Source organism: Equus quagga, chromosome 18, assembly GCF_021613505.1.
Source record: "Equus quagga isolate Etosha38 chromosome 18, UCLA_HA_Equagga_1.0, whole genome shotgun sequence".
NCBI classification, from domain to species: domain Eukaryota; kingdom Metazoa; phylum Chordata; class Mammalia; order Perissodactyla; family Equidae; genus Equus; species Equus quagga.
Genome location: NC_060284.1, coordinates 40,147,452 through 40,166,710, shown reverse-complemented (window position 1 = coordinate 40,166,710; position 19,259 = coordinate 40,147,452). Strand labels below are relative to the sequence as shown.

Genomic DNA, 19,259 nt, shown 5'->3' with positions numbered 1-19,259 from the left:
ACAAAAGCCCTAACCTGAACTATGGAAAATTTTCCATATCTCTAAATTTGGATATTAAAATAATATTTTCTTAAAAATAATATATTTTTCCCCTTATGTTGCCAACATGAAAATACCTAGACCAAAGCAATTCTATTCTAACATATTACCTTTCTTGGACATGGTGAAAGGAAGGACTGGGTATTACTGGTTCTGTACAATCTACATTTTTCTTCAGGGACCAAGCGATTCCAAGATGGCTGAGATCGTTGCACACAGAAACTGTGATGTAAGACCAGAAAAACTCCTAAGGTTCCTCTGCTGGGCTGTAAATCCTGATCCAGATCAGACACTGTTTTAAAAGCTCTATGTGATGCATGTTATACTCCGTTCTTACCTCAAAACAATGAACTTCTGACATAGTAAAGAAGGGAAAAGAGCATCTGATCAAGGGGCGCTAAAACAGAAAACCACAGGTCCACAGCAGAGACATCATGCAGCTGTCCTGTCTTCTATCCACCACCTCCTTGGAATAAGTTTCAGTTTCAGATAAGTCTCAGCTTACAGGGAAAAGGCTGCTCTGTTTCTGCCCACATCACAGTTTTCCTCCTGTTGTTCTAAATTTTGACTCTGAAATCAGCGGACGTTACTCAGTTAGATAAAACGGCTCTTATGTTAGGGTGCCTTCTGGTAGCCTAACATATCGATTATTAGACTTGTCTTGAATCTCTTATATAGTCTAGTGGGAGTCCTGCAATAAGTAACAATACAGACTGCATAATGATGGCATTATACCCATTCACGTATCTCCGACTTAAACATACTTGTTATTCGATCTATGACTGATACGTTTAGAATTATTAAGCATTCTACACATTTAAATTGTAGTATAACATTTTCCAAAAGCATGAACACCCACACTTTATATCAGAAAGAGTTAATGAACTTAGTACAATACTTTAGGCAGAATAATATGGAAGGTTTCCTTCACAGGAATTATAACTATCTTGACAGAATTTACAGGGTTTAAATCACTTTCACTTATTATCTCTCAAACACAAAATTAAATAATGAGAGGCCAAATCTGTTGAGCGTCTCTATCATAGGTTTTACACTTCAACACTGAAACTAGACTCAGATGTACAGAGCTGTTTTCCCCACCAGGATGTTTTGAAAGAAAAAGGGGGCTTTTTGATACCCTGTGCAGCGACCACAGAAGCCATGTCCCTGCAGACACATGGCACGCTGCCTTGATGCTACCACGGGATGCTCCCTTTTGGTGGCAGAGAAAGGACAGCGGTGGGCACTTTCAGAGAAGAGCTCAGTGTTGGCTTTCCTCTTTTTTCTTTTTTTTTTTTTTTAAAGATTGGCACCTGAGCTAACATCTGTTGCCAATCATTTTTTTTCTTCTTCTTCTCCCCAAAGCCCCCCAGTACACAGTTGTATATTCTAGTTGCAGCTCCTTCTGGTTGTGCTATGTGGGATGCCGCCTCAGCATGGCTTGATGAGTGGTGCTAAGTCCGTGCCCAGGATCCGAACCAGCGAAACCCTGAGCTGCCAAAGCAGAACGCAGGAACTTAACCACTTGGCCAGGGGGCCAGCCCCTTGGCTTTCCTCCTGATAGAAGAACGTGCTTCATTTTTTTTAATAGGTTCATTTTCTCATAAGTACTTGAGTAAAGTGCCTTGATTACTGAATTGCCCACATCTTAAACCCACAGGGAGGCTTCAGTTCACCAGCTTGACTTCTAGCGTTTGATCACAACTTGTTCATAAGCTCCAGACCCCATCCTAAAATAGGAGAAAAAAACCTTCAGAATTTTGAGCTGTAGTGTTTGAAACAGTTCTACTTAACCTCGTCTCTAAAGAGATAGTGCATTAGGTATTTCATTTCCACAACGTTTAAAGACATCACAGATAGAAAAATGCTTGAAATCGTAAATGTTTATAATTAATACATTGGATTAGTCTAGTCCCTGATCCTCTCATACTTATTCCCACAATAAGCTAGGAATGTTTCCAAATTCTTACCCTAACAACATACCGGCAAACATGTTTATACATAAATCCTAACCCAGTCTCCTCCCAGAGCAGCTCTTACACTGAGTTAATGGATGATAGTTTTCAGTTGCATTAGCAGTATGGTGCCTTAATGCATTTTCCTAGAAAATGCGAGAATTCTTTCAATCAATATGCAAATGCCTTTATGTGGTCAGTAATGTAAATTATACCTGTGCAATGTAGATTTGAAGGGAAAACGATCTTGAGAAGGCGTGTACTGCTTCACTGGCTTGGTCTGGCAGACAGCTGCTTGTCCCCCCAAATCTACTCTCCCCTTCTTCATAGTTTTAGCTAGGTACAGGCTGCTTGGCTAGAGGCCATATTTTCTAAATTCCTTTGTAGATAGGTGTGGCCACGTGACTAAGTTTTCCCTCAGGGAATGTGAATGGAGACCAACAAGTTCTGTCTCACTTGCTTAAAGGGAATTCCTTGCCTCGGACTGGTAGCAATCCAATTTTGACAACACAGGTATGGAGGATGGTGAAGAACAAAATGGAGGGTACCTGGGTCGACTTCTGAGGCAAAGCTGTCCTATTGGCCCGGCCACTGTATTTTTGGGTCTCTTTCTTATAGCAACTTTGTCTTTGACCTAATATGCCAGGTACTAACTGACCTCTATGAATGAAATATGGGAATACTTAAAGACTTAAAATTTCCAAGCTTTGTGAATAAAGTACCTAGAGATATTTAAATTAAGTAGTGGCCTCATCAATAGAAGGGTTTTTGTTAATGTTGACGCATCTAGTACCTTGGGCTTATGTTATAATGGAATGAACAGACATGCACCCTCTACTGTTTCTTGGTCTGGGAAGATAAAGGTTTTCTACCTGTAAAAACACAGGTAAAAAGCCTGTAAAAACACAGTTTTTTGACAGCAGTTGGATTTATTTTTGCATGAAGATCATTCTACCCTTTCCTTGTTCCCTCTTGAGTGATTAGGAGGAGAGTTGAAGTGGTGTTGCATGGAGAGTGGGTGTTATTGCTTACAAAGTTATCCCCAGGTACTCTTCTTCTTATCTGTCGAGATGTTACTCTGAGTATGCCAAAGATCAGTAAGACCAGAAGCAACCATCATGACTGGTCTCTACCCTTAATGGAATTTTAAGAGGAAATTCTAAAAAATGGGAGTAAAGTAGTGGTTACTAGTCTACCATGGACTTCTCAGCTGATTGCTCAGAGACTCCTGTTCATTCTGATTCATTCTAGAGAAGAAATAAGAAAATCTGCAACAGAACGCCAGTGACACCTACTCATAGCTATAGATAATCAGAACTCGAAGGAACCTTGGTGAGCACCATTGCATGCTGGCTTTTAGATGCCCTAAAAGGGTCTGCTTCTGGCAATGGTGGAGCAATGGGAATCAGACTTTCCCTCCTGCTTTAAATAACTAAAAAACTGGATAAAACATAGGAAATGACAGTTTCACACACTGGACAACAGGCAGCACAGAACTGGTCCCGAGAGAAGGGAAATCAATGAAGAAAGCTAGACAGCTGCCCCAGCTTGCTGCCCGAGGTCGCATACTCCCAGCCTGTGGCACAGGGAGGGAGAGCCCAACACAGCTAGGTGGTCTCTCTGAGTGGAGCGGTCAGAGCTCAGGGATGCTGGGGGCTAGAATTTGTAGGTCTGGATATCAGAAGAAGTGGGGCAGGGGAGGAGGAAATAATGGCTGGAGAATTTCCAAATTTGATAAAAATTGTAAACCCACAGATCCAAGAAGCTCAAAGAACCCCAAGCAGAAAAAAACACAAAGAAAATCACTTCAAGGGACACCATAACCAAACTAGTAAAAACCAGAGATAATGAAAAAAGCTTAAAAGCAGCCAGAGATGAAAGACAAATCAGAGGCATAAAAACAGAAACAAAAGCAGACTTCTTGTCAGGAATTCAATGTCCCAAAGGCAAGCAAAGAGTCACATGCAGAGCTCTGTCAGCAACCCTGGGCTGGCCAGGTGCAGTCACTAGACTGAAGCCGGGTTACTGCGGATAGTCCTCACAGAGCCTCTATCACTGGTCGCTCTGGTCCCTTCGTTCTCATGGGTTCCCTTTCTGAACTATGTTCTTGTGCCTCTTCTGTGCCCTATGTAAATGGTTCTGGTTTCATTGTTGTTACCAGTTTATCTCACAGATTAGATCTAATGCCAACACATCAGCTTCTCTGATGAATACCCACTAGTTGTAGAGCCCTGTGTATACGAGTGTGGTGGGCAGTTCAAATAGATTAATCCCTACAGTAACTCTGCAAGACAGATCTTTAATTAGCAAATATAAAGTACTTGAGTGTTTACTGCAGGCCAGATTTTGTTCAAGCATTTACATGCCTTCCCTCATTAAATTTAAACTGTGTAACTCTGATGAGGAGGGTTCTATTATCATCACTATTTTACAGGTTAGGAAACTGAGGCAGAGAGAAGTGAAGTAACTTATCAAAGACACACAGCTAATAAGTGGTGGAGGTTGGGACTGAATCCAGGCAGCCCAACTCCAGTAATGCAGTTGTCTTTTTGGTAGCAAGTGACAGAGGCAATTTGCCAAGATCATGGCTAAGATGGGTCATTATGGCTAAGCCAGGAATAAAACCCATGTCTGACTCCATGGCCCATTCTCTTTTCACTATGACACATTGTCTCTGACATTCCCCAGCCTTTCTGTGGCATGTAATATTAATTATCTACTTGAACCCCTAATTATCACGTTAGGCTTTCGTGTATTGGGTGATTATTCTAACCTTTAGTTGGGAAGGGAGTGGGAGCCAGAATTCTTAACTACATAAATGCCTTTATATCCTAGGTTCCAGATAGAAATTATCTTTCTTTCCTCTAAATTACACCACCACAAATAGCTAGCATATATTGAGAGCTTTCTATGTACCAGGCACTGTGTTAAATACTTTACGTAAATTATCTAACTTAACCTTCACAAAAATTCTCTGAGTTAGGTAACTTTTCATCACTCCCATTTTACAGGTGAGGAAAATGAGGCTTACAGAGGTTAGCAACATCAGTGAAGTCAACGGGGAAGAGTACGACTTGACTCCGAGCAGTCTGCTGAGACAGCCCATGCTTTCGTACATTTGCTATTTTGGTCCCTCTTGGTTGGAACTGTATCTTTTGCTGTTCCTCTTCCTAAACCAGTAACAGCTAGGGCTTACTGAGTATATCATGTCATCTATCCTTTATTATTTATTTATTTGAGGAAGATTAGCCCTGAGCTAACTACTGCCAGTCCTCCTCTCTTTGCTGAGGAAGACTGGCCCTGAGCTCACATCTGTGCCCATCTTCCTCTACTTTATACATGGGGCGCCTACCACAGCATGGCATGCCAAGCGGTGCCGTGTCCGCACCCGGGATCCAAACCGGCGAACCCTGGGCCGCCGAGAAGTGGAACGTGCGAACTTAACTGCTGCGCCACCAGGCCGGCCCCCCATCTATGCTTTAAAACAACCCCATGACGTTGGCATATGACCACCCTTTTCAATAGAGGTAAGTTCAATTTAAGTTAAATTATTTACCCCAAAAATGGTCTGGCTAGGATGTGAACCCAAGTCTCTTTAACTCAAAAACACATGTTCTCTCTACCATACATATCACTGTCCCCATAAATGTTACTTTTCTACTGGTCTCCTGCTACTAGTCTCTCCTTGCTCCAATCTAGCCTCCAAATTATGGCCCATTACTTTTCTAAAATACCAATCTGACAGTTCACTTCCCTGCCAAAGAACGACCACAAGCTCCCAAAATACACATGATAAAAGGTAAATATTTTGTCATGGTGACAGAGGCCTTTTACAAGATGGCTTCAAGACCCCTGCCAACCTCATGTCCTACAACTCCATTTCACATGCCACTCTCCTTAGAAGAACTTGTTTATTGGCAGTTCTCTAAGTAGGTTATATAATTCATAAGCCAGTAAGGTATAATGGCTAAGTACAATGAATGGGCTTTGGACTCAGAGACATGAGTTTGAACCTTAGTTATACCTTACTAGTTTTTTTTTTTTTTTTTTTTTTTGGTGAGGAAGACTGTTCCTGAGCTAACATCTGTGCCAATATTCCTCTATTTTTCTATGTGGGACAACGTCACAGCATGGCTTGATGAGTGGTGTGTAGGTCCAGGCCTGAGATCTGAAGACACGAACCTGGGCTGCCAAAGCAGTGTGTGAGAGCTTAACCACTATGCCACCAGGCCGGCCCTACCCTTTACTAGTTTTAAGGCCTTGCATAAATTACCTTAACCTCTTTGCATCTTTGTTCCCACTTTTTAAAAATTAATAATGTTACGTTGTGAGTATTGAAAGAGATAATGTAAAATCTGAATTAAACATATATCTGGTGCTTGCTATGTAACTAAGAAATGCTCAGTGTTATCTACAATTATTATATATTTTATTATTATTTAATTATATATTATAATTATTATGCCTGTAAGTTTCTTCTATTTGTTCCTACTACTAGGAATATCCGTCTCCCTCCTACCCACCTGGGAACCCCTCACTTATCTTTTATTCTCCCAAAGACTCTCTTCAAGTGTCAACTCTTCCAGGAAGTTTTCTCTGTCTGAGTGAGGACCCATCTCTGTTCTCTCAGAGTTTCTTCTACTTCTCTTATTATAGTACTTATCAGACTGTTATAAATTTTAGTGTATTTGTCTATCTCACCTGCCAAAAGGGGTCAGATAATAAACATTTTAGGCTTGGTGGGCCACGTGGTCTCTGTTGCACTACTCAACCCTGCTATTATAGCATAAAACAGCCATAGACAATAAACAGGTGTGGTTGTATTCCAATAAAACTTTATTTACAAAAACAAGCAGGGGGCCAACTGGGCCCACAGGCTATAGTTTGTCAACCTCATGTACTAGACCATATGCTAGCTGAGGGTAAGAGCCGGATTTTTCCTCATTGCACCATCACCCATGAGTTGGCCCAATAAACAGTTACTGAATTTAATGAGTAGATAAGTCAACGAAAGTTATGAAAGGTCTAAATTGTGTTACATCCTCTATAAACCTCTTTTCAAACTAACTACTCCCCCACAGCATCTTTCTATGTCCCTCTCTTACCTATCTATCACGCCTGATTGTAGTTCGCTGTTGATTGTTGATATAGGTGTTTGCTGTACCCTTTGGGCCCTGCAACGTGCTGGACACATAGGAGGTACTCAGTAAAATGAGTATTGGTAGAAAAAAGCAATTAGAAATTCTTCCAGGTTTTGAGCATTAGAGAATAAAATAACTGTCTTGGATCAAAGGGGCTCCCTCCCCCGGCAACTCTGACTTACTCCGCAGATGCGCTGGAACTCTACAGGAGTATTACGTGGGAACAGTGAGTATCAGGGTCTCACAGAAGGCCAAGAATCAGGCTGTGGAGTGACCAGAATTCCTAAGGTGTCCTCAGTATCTGTGCTAACTATCATTTGCTGCAGTGTTGGGAATGAGAATGGTAAGTTTGGCAGGTGCCTTTTCTTCATCTGAATCTGAATAACTATCCAAATGATATAGTTTTCTGAACTTTTCTTAATATGTATGTTAGACTCTAGTGGGGTGGAGAAAAGGAGAGTACAGGAATGGTTAACATCAGTGTATCTTGCTGAGTGGCTGCGTAACTGCTCATAACAGAGAAGACCACTGACTGAAAATGTAATTTTGCTTTGCTCTTTCCAAAATATCAGAGTAAGAACTCCTTTCTAAATGTCCTTTTTATATTGCACCTTGCCCAATGCTCTACTGGTCCTCTTAACACAATCTAAAAATACATCTAAGGAAATCAACAAATAAACTTACAAAATATAATTTCAAACATGCTCAGAATAAGGAAAACTGAGAGCCTCACTAAGAACTGCAATTCTTCTCATGAAACTACTAATACTTGTTTTCTAGCCTCCGTCTAACATAAACTTTGTAACCTTCATCTTCTACTTGTGAACATTTAAAAGAAAAAGTCAGTCTATTCTCTATTTTAATAAACTACGTTTTGTACTACATACCTGTTTGGAAGATGCCGACTGCCAAAGGTTGCACGCCCCCCAGGACCCACAAATAACCTCAGTCCTTCTTCTGCAACACACATTTAAAATATTTATTGTAGGTATAACTATTATTGTCAAATATTGTTCATATTGTGACAAACTCATTTTTTACATTTCAGTTTTATTAAAGAAATAAAAACTTTAAAAAAAGCTACACGTTTTAAAACAATTTACAAGATACCCTAATAGCTACTTCTCATCAACTTCCCTAAAGCTATTTTTCTTAAAACTGAGTAAAGAAGACAGCTCTTCCTATAAATTTCTACAAGTAAGGTTTAATTATTTCTCTTTACAACCACTTAGATAATGAAGCTAAGTCCATTGCTAACTGCTCTCTATTTACACCAGCGTGAATAATTATACCTTTCAAATTGGTGGCATGTAAATTTTCAGTTTCAGTAAAAATGCTAAGGAGGGAATGAAGGCTTCTGTTAGTCACTATCATTTCAAGATCACCACTCAACCCTCCAAATTACAATAGTGACTGGAAGTACTTATGTCCAGTTACGATAAAGCAGATGTAGATCCTTGTTATAAGGTATATAAACATGGTAGACATTGATGCATTATTTAAAAATACAATAAATCTTTTTTCAAAATTGATCTTTTAAAACTAAAGCTCTTTCCTTTCTAAATTTAATATACTTTCTTAGAAACAGATAAACCACAAATTAATCTTCTGATTTTTATGGGCATGAGATTTATTTCACAAACGTGCAACAGACAGTGTCACGTCCTGCCTCTTTACTACTGAGCACATGGATTACACAAACTCGGACTACATACATCCATATGTACTTAAGGGTTATCTACTCACCTTCTGCACTAGAATCTAGGCTAAAGTCTTGACTTTGTAGTATTTTCTCCACAATATCATCTGCATCCACTCTGGTGTCATCAACTCGCTTCAGCTGAGACTCTACAGAATCTTGTTTCACTGGGCATCTTTGAAAAGAACAAAAAAATTTTTCTTCCTTTTTATTATGTTATGAAAACAAAGTGTTTTTTCTTTTTTTTCCCATTTAAACTGAAACCAAAAGGATACCTGTTGAGTATTTCTGAAGCTGTATCCTCTTTATCAGCTGTATCGACAGTTGGTTCAGCTATTTTTTGTTCAATTTCATCACACGGTTCTAGAATACTTTCAACTCCTGTTGACGTACTTCCCACGGAGGTATTTCTCCTGTGGCAGAGCTCAGAGAAGCTGGATGACCGGGAGTGGCATGTGCTGTACCCTGTCAGAGAAAATCATTTGGATATAACACTAATATCAAACACACCGCCATCGAACATTCTTCTCCCACACCATAGCAATTTTTTCTTCTTCTTTTTTTTTTTGGAGAGGAAGATGGTCCCTGAGCTAACATCTGTACCTATCTTCCTCTATGTCGTATGTGGGATGCCTGCCACAGCACGGCTTGAAGAGGGGTGCACAGGTCTGCGCCTGGGATCCGGACTGGCAAACCCTGGGCCACTGAAGCGGAGTGTGCGAACTTAACAGCTACACTACCGGGCTGGCCCCACCATAGCAATTTCCAGTTCCATTAGAGCAATAAATGGCTAAGGAATTCAACTCCACTTTAGCCTCTACCTGATACTTTTGACTGCTGGCTCGCATAGCTTGATGTTCTAGAATGTCCACAGGCACCAAGTTCGTCTGGAACAGAGGCACTCTTTGCTGACAGATCTGCAATGCGTCATAACACAATGTTACTATTACTGCCAACAAGTCAAGGGTAAACAACTAAAATTGTATTCTAATCTGCGAATTTTATAATCTGCCAACTTCATTATCAAGAAAAATAAGTTACAAAGTGAAAGAGATCCCCTAAATCAGTACAATGGAAACAGCCATACTGCAGGAAATACAAAGAACTCAAATACCTTAGTTTACTGAAGAACTATAGTATTTTTTGTAAGATGTAACAGGACTCTATCTTAAACAAAACTATTTCAGTTTTTATGTTCAGTATTCCTCTAATAAAAATGAGTCAGATGTATTCTTATAAATTCTCAAAAAAGTGCCAGGTTTTTGTGTGCTTTTTCAGGAAATCTCGCTCTCAAAAACCCATCACAGCAGTAAACTAAAGAGCACTTTGTTACTTTAACATTAGTGTTGCTAGTGCTAGGCTTCAATTTGGGCAAATGTCTGTGGTTTAAAATCAACACAGCATGGAATGTAATACTCAGAATAAAAGTTCTTAAGAAATTGATCATAGTATTCAGTTTCAAAGTAAATATCGACGTTCCACAGGGTTTGGTTCCCTCTACCTACTCTCCCTGGTCCATGTCACCTAGGCCCTTGGATTTAACTATCACATAAATGTAAATATGATCATGTAAATATGAGTTAAATACTTTTGATTTACAAATTTGTGTTGCCTCCTGACCTCCCTCCTGAACTCCAAAAAACGGAGTGTCAAAGCCATTTCTAGTACTTTGATAATGTGCATATTCCAGGTGCCAATTACATATTTCTAGAACCAGGCTTCTTCTACAGAATGCAGAACTGTGACCATTTGCATTAGAGTGAAACATTTGGAAACTAGAACTGTTTTTCACTTACATACAGAAGGAAGCCAACTGAGTCATACAGCAATTATAGCAGCAGTTCTATAAACGATATTGAACACAGTTGGATCAACAAACGCTGCCAAACAAGCAAGCTCAGAGCGACGTGGCCCTTCTGCAAAGGTTTCTCCTTTCTGGACAGACTGCAGGATACAGATCCAAACCAGCATGCCTACTCCTCCTAAACCCTAGTGCTCCTAAACCCAAAGGACAGCTATAACAAAATCTGAACTCAAAGAATTGGTTCATATCAAGAATTATTGAGGACTAACCCTTTACTCCCAGGTTAGCTCAGATCTTAATTCACCCATTTATCTATTGGTTTTCAAAATTTATTCATTCAATAAATATTTATTAAGCTCTTACCAAGTCAGGTGCCAAATACTATATAAGACATAGAGAGTACAAAACAAATAAGACAAAATGTATGCTCAGAGTTTAGAGGTAGAAGCTGTTCTAATACAATGTGGCAAGTACTAAAATATGAGAGGCAGAAAGAGGCTACCAAGAGCTCCAAAGCACAAATGCATCAAGCACTGCCTGGTACTGGGGGAAGACCTCCCAGAAGAGGTCAACTCCAGGTCTTTATCAATATACAGGAATTCCTCAGCTTGACCAGGTGGGGAAAAGCATAGGGGAGAGCACGCCTTGTTTGTAGAAAAGCAAGTAGTCTGGTCCACTTGGCATACAGGGTGGGTAGAGGTGTAGACGACTGATGGGAAAAGAGATGAGCAGATGCCTAATCCAATGACTTTAAGCAAGGGTGTGACATGACCAGATCTACATTTTGGGAAGATCCACTTGGGCAACAGGATGAACAGGGAGTGAAAAGGTTTTCATGGTAATCCAGCTGAGAGTGAGAGATGTTTAGCAGGCACAGATGACAGGACTCAATTACTGAGCAGAAGTGTGTGTCAGGATAACTGAAAGAAAATACAGGAGGAAGAGTTAGGAAGACTTGTGCCGGATATGTGGAATTTGAGACACCCGAGGACATCCATTCCTTAGTCACTGAATTTTTACTGTGTCCCTGGCCTTAGGCTGGAGATACAAAGACAGGTAAGACCTGATCATGAAGAACTTAGAGTCTAGCTGGGGAGAAAGATAAACAGATGGATTTCAGTATAACATGTGACATGAAGCGGATCTTTCCCAAAAGCATTTGGAAATATGTACCTGGAGTTCAGGAGGGAGGTCAGGAGGCAACACAAATTTGTAAATCAAAAGTATTTAACTCATATTTACATGATCATATTTACATTTATGTGATAGTTAAATCCAAGGGCCTAGGTGACATGGACCAGGGAGAGTAGGTAGAGGGAACCAAACCCTGTGGAACGTCGATATTTAAGAAGATAAAGAATCCTCCAAGAAGCCAGAAAAGGAAAGGTCAGAGAGGTAGGAGCCCAGGGAAGAGAAAGCTTCAAGAAAGAATAAATGGCCAAGGCAAACGAGAGCAGAAAAAATGCCCCCAGGATTTGGCAATCATGTTACTGGAGACATTTCAAGAGAAGGCAGAAGGTAGAAGCCAGATTGCACATACGTTTAGGAATCAATGGGTAGTATATTCTTTCTAGAAGTTTGGCTACAAAAAGTGTGAGAGAAAGAGGGAGGGGGAGGGGGTGTGAGAACATGGAAGAGAAGTAGCTAGAGAAGGATGTAGGGCTAATGAGTTTTTGTTTTTATTCAATATGAGAAAGAATACAGAATATGTAAATACTGAAAAGGAGGAGGCAACGGAATGGTAAACAAAGCATTCACTGATCCTAAATCTGGAAATTTCATTGTCCTCATTATCTATAAGAAACCTTACCTTTGCATATCTGAAAAGGTGGTAAAAATGTTATTCGTGTCACTATACTTTTCTTTTCATTCTTTCAAACAACAACCCTGCTCACATAACGGGAGGAGAAAGGAAGCTCCAAACTCCTTTTTCTCCAGCCAACTTGACATTTTCCCCACCCTGCTGGAGGAGGTTCTGACTGTGGCTGGAATTTGCCTGGAGAAGTGGCTGTCAAGGTGTGGCCTAGGGCTCAGCAGCATCAGCATCACCTGGGAACTTGGTAATGCAATTTTCTAGCCCCAATCCAGGTCTACCTAATCCCAAAACTCTGGCTCCCGTGTCAGCAATCTATGGTCTGACAAGCCCAGCAGGGGGTTCTTTATGGACACTAATGTTTGGGAACCACTGACGAGGGACCGTGATTCATGGAAGAGAAGAACACCTGAGAGATGACCGGCAGAAGCTGCTGTGCACATGGAATGGGAAAAATCCTGCAGTATCCTGTTGTATCTGTGGGGAGTGGAAGCATCTGATGTTGGTGGTAAGTCACTGATAGCTCTTAACTTGTCAGAGCATAACACTTTAGACAAAATGAAACATTGACTTAACCAAAAACTGCATAATTAAAACTCTGCTAATATTTATTGGCCCATTTTTCAAGTCGTATACCCATAGAATTTTAAATCTGGGAGGGAATTTGGGAATCTTTTAGGATATCAAAGAGTACTGTCCTACACAAATTAAAAAACCAGTAAGCTACACATTCATACCTGCTATTCCAAGATGGATTTTGAGAGTCTCTCCACCTTTTCTATCTTCTTCCAGAGATTCAGATTCACCAGCAATCGGTATAGACATTGATGTAGAAGGAGGCCTGTAAATAAACATTTCTAAGGATCAGAACTTGATTTATGCGTGAATCTGACAGTTTGAAATGCTCTTAGAGATTGGTTGTATAGTCAGTACACAGCCTTAGTAAGGTGCCTTGTAATGTTACCTCTTTGAGGGTGAAAGTAATAGAAATCAACAAATGACATAAGAGCATCCTCAAAACTTGAATAAAATTCATGGGAGAAAAAAAGGTGTTTTCTTTTTCTGGAGAGGAAGACTGTCCCTGAGCTAACATCTGTCACCAATCTTCCTCCTTTTACTTGAGGAAGGTTGGCCCTGAGCTAACATCTGTGCCAATCTTCCTCTATTTTATATGTGGGACACCGCCACAGCATGGTGAGATGAGCGGTGTGTAGGTCCACGCCTGGGATCTGGGCCACTGAAGCTGAGCATGTGAACTTAACCACTATGCCACCAGGCCATCCCCCCAAAAAAGGTTTTCTACACAACAGAAATGTGAGACCAGAAAGGGCACTGCCTTCCCAGAGTCTGGAAAAGAGAGAAGGAGTCTGTCAGTGTGTTCCCAGCACTATGGGTGGAGGGTGCCCCTCCGTATCTCAGGTTGGAGGGGAAGACCTCATGCCTCCTGCTTCAGCGCCTGAGCTCTCCTGCTGACTCCACTAACTTCTTCAATAGTATCCATGGCTTTATCTTCCACCTTCTTCTCTGTAAACAGTTCACCTGCCCCAGGGAGTCTATAAAGAGCCCCGGTTGTTCAGATTTGCTTTTTGGGCTGGATTCTCTGGGAGTAGGTGATGGATATATTTTTATTGGCTAATTCAAGGCTCCTGTCTCCATGTGGAAGCTGTGAAGCAGAGAGGGGCAAGTTTAAATTCTAACAAGATTCTTTTTTTATTTTATTTTTTCCTTTTTCTCCCCAAAGCCCCCCGGTACATAGTTGTGTATTCTTCGTTGTGGGTTCTTCTAGTTGTGGCATGTGGGACGCTGCCTCAGCGTGGTCTGATGAGCAGTGCCATGTCCGCGCCCAGGATTCGAACTAAGGAAACACTGGGCCGCCTGCAGCGGAGCGCGTGAACTTAACCACTCGGCCACGGGGCCCGCCCCCTAACAAGATTTTTTTTTAAAATAAAATATCCCTAAGCTTTTGAGGTTGATATTCTAGAGGAAAACCACATCTTCCTAGAGACTGTCTCTTGGTGTCCTGAGATAAAATAGGAAGGCAGCTGAAGGGATCATGAAGCTGACCCACTATGTGGCAATTCTTAAATTCTTACCATATGATCTCAACAGAATCCTCAGGCTAGTCAGATCCTTGGGGATACAGACATTTAAGACTGCCATTAAACCTACTTAATTTAGAGATTATTTCTATCTCAAGACCTCCTAAATCCCCAAATTGCATATCCTACTGGGATATTTCCAAGTAATTGTCCTCTAAGTACATGTAGGTCAATATATCCCCAACTAAGCATGTTTTTTCCCCATATCTGTTTTTTTCTTGTCTCTGCCATTACAGCCCTCAAAGTCACCCACACTAGAATCCTAGGTATTGTCTCTGCTGCCATCCTACTCACATTTCTCCATATCCAATTAATTTCCAAATCCACAGATTCTCTCTTAATATTTCTCCTATTTATCATCTCTTATCTGCTAATTACTTTAGTTTGGCCTTTGTACCTTTTCCTGCAGGACTGCAAGAGTCTCCTAGCTAGTCTGCCTACCTGTATTCCACTCTCTGTGGTCTTTCTGAAATGTGCAAAATGAACATGTCACTCTAGTTTAAAACACTTCAATAGTTCCTTGGGGATAAAGCTCAAACTCTTTAGAATGGCAACACAAGGCCCTTCGCAGTCTGGCCCAGACCTATCTCTTCAACTACTAAAAGCAACATTTTAAAATAATGTAAAACAGCTTGGTGAAAAAAACCCTGCATTCAATAGTCTATAAGAAAAAGTAAAATGTAAAAGAAATACACTTACTAAGAATGGAGTCTACAGTCACAGCCATTAATCATTGATGGTGACTCATGCCTGCCTGTCTAAATTCTTATCTTCTTTTTGTTTTTTTAGGTATGCTTTTTGGTGAGGAAGATTGGCCCTGAGCTCACATCTGTTGTCAATCTTCCTCTTTATTGTTTTCCCTCCCCAAAGCCCCAGTACACAGTTGTATATCCTAGTTATAAGTCCTTCAAGTTCTTCTATGTGAGATGCCACCACAGCACAGCTTGATGAGCGGTATGTAGGTCCATGCCCAGGATCCGAACTGGTGACCCGAGGCAGTCAAAGCAGAGCATGTAAATGTAGCCACTATGCCACTGGGCCAGCCCCTGAATTCTTGTTTTTCTAATGTCAGTTCCTTTCTTAGGAATGTCAGGTCACAGGTGGCTTGATTACAGTGTCTCCATCCCTCTACCTCTTAGACCTGTCTTCCAGCCCTTCAGAGCTCCCAGCCTGTGGCCTCTTCCCTTTGTCCCTCTCTATCAGTCTCCCTCTGGCTCCTCTCTTTCCTGTCCAGCCTGACTTCACAGCCACAACACTTTTAGCAGTACCTTCAACTTGGCATCCCTTGTTCTCAAAAAACCTGAAGAACCTCAACCCTCGATCATTTCAGCCATGTGTATTAACTACTCTCATAGTGGGGCTACTCAGCCTTATGGGGAAAATTCGTCAACCACGGCGATTGATATTAAGGCAAAGTTAGAATCTAAAATCTTAGCTGGGCCTTGGCAGCTCTCCTCAGTCTCCCTAGACAACTCAGCCACGTTGAATAAATAATCACGGAGTGCCCATCATGCGCCAGTTTTTATTCTATCACTCTTTTTGTTCCGAAAATATTTTAATATCCCTTATCAGAAACTGTTTAATATAGCTCAATTACAGAATGAAAGAGATGGGATTATTTTATTTTAATTTCACAGTAATCTTTAGAGTATGTGAAAAATGACCTCCTAAAATGACAATACTATCTACCTGGTATTCCATAAATATTCCATGCCCTATAACAATGCGATAAAACTTGTGCAAGCTGTTTTCTCTTCCTAGAATGTCTCTATCCACTGCCTCTGCTTAGTAATTTTCTATTCGTCCTTTAAAAATTAGCTCAGTGTCACCCCCTCAGTGAAGACTTTCCTGGCCTTCAAGGAAAAGCAGGTAGGGACTCTCTCTTCTAAGCCTCCAGAACATCACACGTTGGGTGTCCGTCTCCCATATGAACAGTGAATCCTTCGAGCGGGGGGCTGCTCTTCTTTAGTCTGGTAAATGTTAGCACACGGTAGGCAATCAATGCACGTGTACTGAATAGACGAGTGAATCCTGGGACCCTGGATAAATTAGTTCCTTAACCTCTGAGCTTCACTGCCCCCACTTAAAAATATGGAAATACTCACAGAGTTGTTTCAAGAATTAAACCGGAAGAGAGTAACATCCATTAAATCATTCTGACAAATGGTAGTTTCCTTCCTTCTAGAATATGAATGCTGCACAGCCCTAGCCATTCCGGAGGATTACACCATCCCTAGATCCACTTTACCAGCAAATGACCAAATACCAGTATTTTCAGAGTCAGTTTCACTCTTTTAAAAGAGTTGGTGGATGTTTGATGAGTTGTACAGAACTACAACACGGAGTTCAGGGCAGGTGGTTACAGGCTGACTGACCAGCTGTCTTCTTCATAAATACCGGCCTCATGGTACAAAATTTGTATTTCCAAAAAATTATACAATCTATCCCACAGATCTTCTGCTCATAAAATATCAAAACTAGAATTTAAATCTGAGAATGCTAAGGATCTGCTGTACTCTCGTTAGTTTCTCTAGTAGGCTTTCAAAAACTTTATATCATGAAAAATTCACAGACAGACAAAAGCAGAGAGAATAGTAGAATGAACCTCTCCGGAAGTTATTTACGTCTACATTGTACAGACAAATACTCAATCAAGTCACTCAATTGCTCTGTGCCTTGGTGTCCTCATCTGTAAGACAAGAACTTGGATTATACCAAGACTTTTTAAACAGGCTCCATGAAGCTCCCTAGGGACTTCAGTGGGTAGCAGCATACCATACCTTTTCACCCTTCAACAGAAAGATGTTATATACTGGGATTCATAATACATTTCAGCAAAGGATTTTGTGGCTAAATATTCTGGAAAAAAATAATCACTGGACTAGACAACTTCCAACATTCTTTTTAGCTCTATAGTACTGTGATTACACATATTTAATATATATTGAAATATAATGATAAAAATAATTTACTTTTTATATCAGTAGTTCAAACATTTTTCTATTCAATTCATACTCAGTATGTGAGGCGCATGAATGTGTTAGAGTTGCCCTTTCTCCACTGACAGTTGCGAAATTTCAGATATTGAAAGAAAAGAGAAAACAAATAGGCACGTGCTGCATAATGACTTGAATTGGTCACTGATGGACCGCATGTACGACAGTGGTCCCATAAGATTAGTACCATATAGCCTTGGTGTGCAGTAGGCTATCCTGTCTAGGTTTGTGTAAGTGCACTCTATGATGTTCACACAGCGAAGAAATTGCCTAACAACACATTTCTCAGAACATATCCCTGTCGTTAAGTGACACACGTCTGTACTAGGGCTTTGAGTCTCCTGAGAAATACTTTCATGTATCTTGGGATTAGGTAAGGTCTGTTTATTCTAATGAATTATAAAGTCTTTTTCTATAAATATAAACTCTAGATGGTCAGAATTACATTTGTGGAGATAATACAGAACATAAAGATGATTTATTTTTGAGCTCTTCCATATTTGAATTTCACAAGTAGAGAGAGAAAACGGCAGAGAAAGGGCCAGAAAGGGAACAGTCGTAAAAAGTTCATGAGAAGGAATAATGAACTCACTTTCTTCTACTAAGTTTTGCTGCTCATTTTCTCATTTCACCCTAAATTGATTCCACTAGAAAAACATATTGTTACCTAAGAAACCAAAAAATAGCATAGCACAAACTGTTTAGTTCCAAGAAAACAGGAAATAAAGAAAGAAGCTAGGAAATTATGGTTTGAGAGAAGACAGCACAGGAAGGCAAAGTTATAGGAAAATCCATAGTTTTAATCATTTAATGATTTGTTATTAAAATACATATTTTCATCTCTGCAAAACAGCTTGTAAGTAGAGAACTATATGGATGTGGCTATTAAAAACGCGAAGCTGATGTATAGGGAAGTAATTAATGTTTTCTTTACTTTTCTAAATATATTTGTCTCAGATATTTAAATAATATTTAATTAACTTTCATTTTTAATTATTAAGTGCCTTCAAGATTGCTCAGGCAATCCTACTGCCTTTTCCCATTCAGTTCACTCTCCCACTCTCCAAGGAGACTTTCACATCTTTTCCTCTTTCCTCAACACTCCTGCCTCCATCTTTCCCATCCTCAATCTTCAATGAACACCTTGTTTCCTATTTCACTGAGAAATTAGGAGAAATTTGAAAATAACTTGTATATGCTTCCTCTTCTCATCTATCTGCATCTGGAGCCATATTCTCTACCTCCATGCCTCTTGACAATCCAAGGACACCATTCTAGCAACTGTCTCTCTTCTCTTCTGACTACATTTCTCCCTCTCTATTGGATCATTCCTATCAGTATACAATATGCTGTACTATCTCCCATCTTAAAAGAAAAACCTGTTCTTGACCTCATATCCTCTTTTTATTTATGACTCCGTTTTTCTGTTCCTTTTTCACAGCAAAATTCTTCATAAGAATTGTTTATACTAAACGTCCCCAATTTTCCTCCTTCAAAATTCTCTTTAACCCTCTCCAATAAGTCTGCAGTCTAAAAGCATTCTACCAAAGTGCTTGTCAGTCACCAATGGTCTCTAGACTGCAAATTCCAAAGGTCAATTCTCAGTCTCCATCCTCCGTGATTACTTCAGTCGATTACTCCCTCCTTTTTGAAACATGTTTCCACTTGGTTCTCAGGCCAGTACTTTCCTTTGGCTCCTTCCTCCTATCTCAC

The 19,259-nt window shown here is 40.3% G+C and overlaps 1 protein-coding gene across 2 annotated transcripts in view; it reads right to left on the bottom strand.

Annotated features, from left to right (window-relative positions):
- Positions 1-1,465: 1,465 nt before the first annotated feature.
- EEIG2 (EEIG family member 2) overlaps positions 1,466-19,259 on the bottom strand; it is a 90,249-nt gene continuing 72,455 nt past the window's right edge. For both annotated transcript variants that reach the window (XM_046645863.1, XM_046645862.1), the window contains exons 6-11: positions 13,189-13,292; positions 9,656-9,751; positions 9,110-9,299; positions 8,882-9,009; positions 8,023-8,092; positions 1,466-1,769 (exon numbers count right to left, since the gene is read on the bottom strand). In XM_046645863.1, the coding sequence (XP_046501819.1) occupies positions 1,727-1,769; positions 8,023-8,092; positions 8,882-9,009; positions 9,110-9,299; positions 9,656-9,751; positions 13,189-13,292 (631 nt within the window). In that variant the 3' untranslated portion in view covers positions 1,466-1,726. The remainder of the gene's footprint in view (positions 1,770-8,022; positions 8,093-8,881; positions 9,010-9,109; positions 9,300-9,655; positions 9,752-13,188; positions 13,293-19,259) is intronic.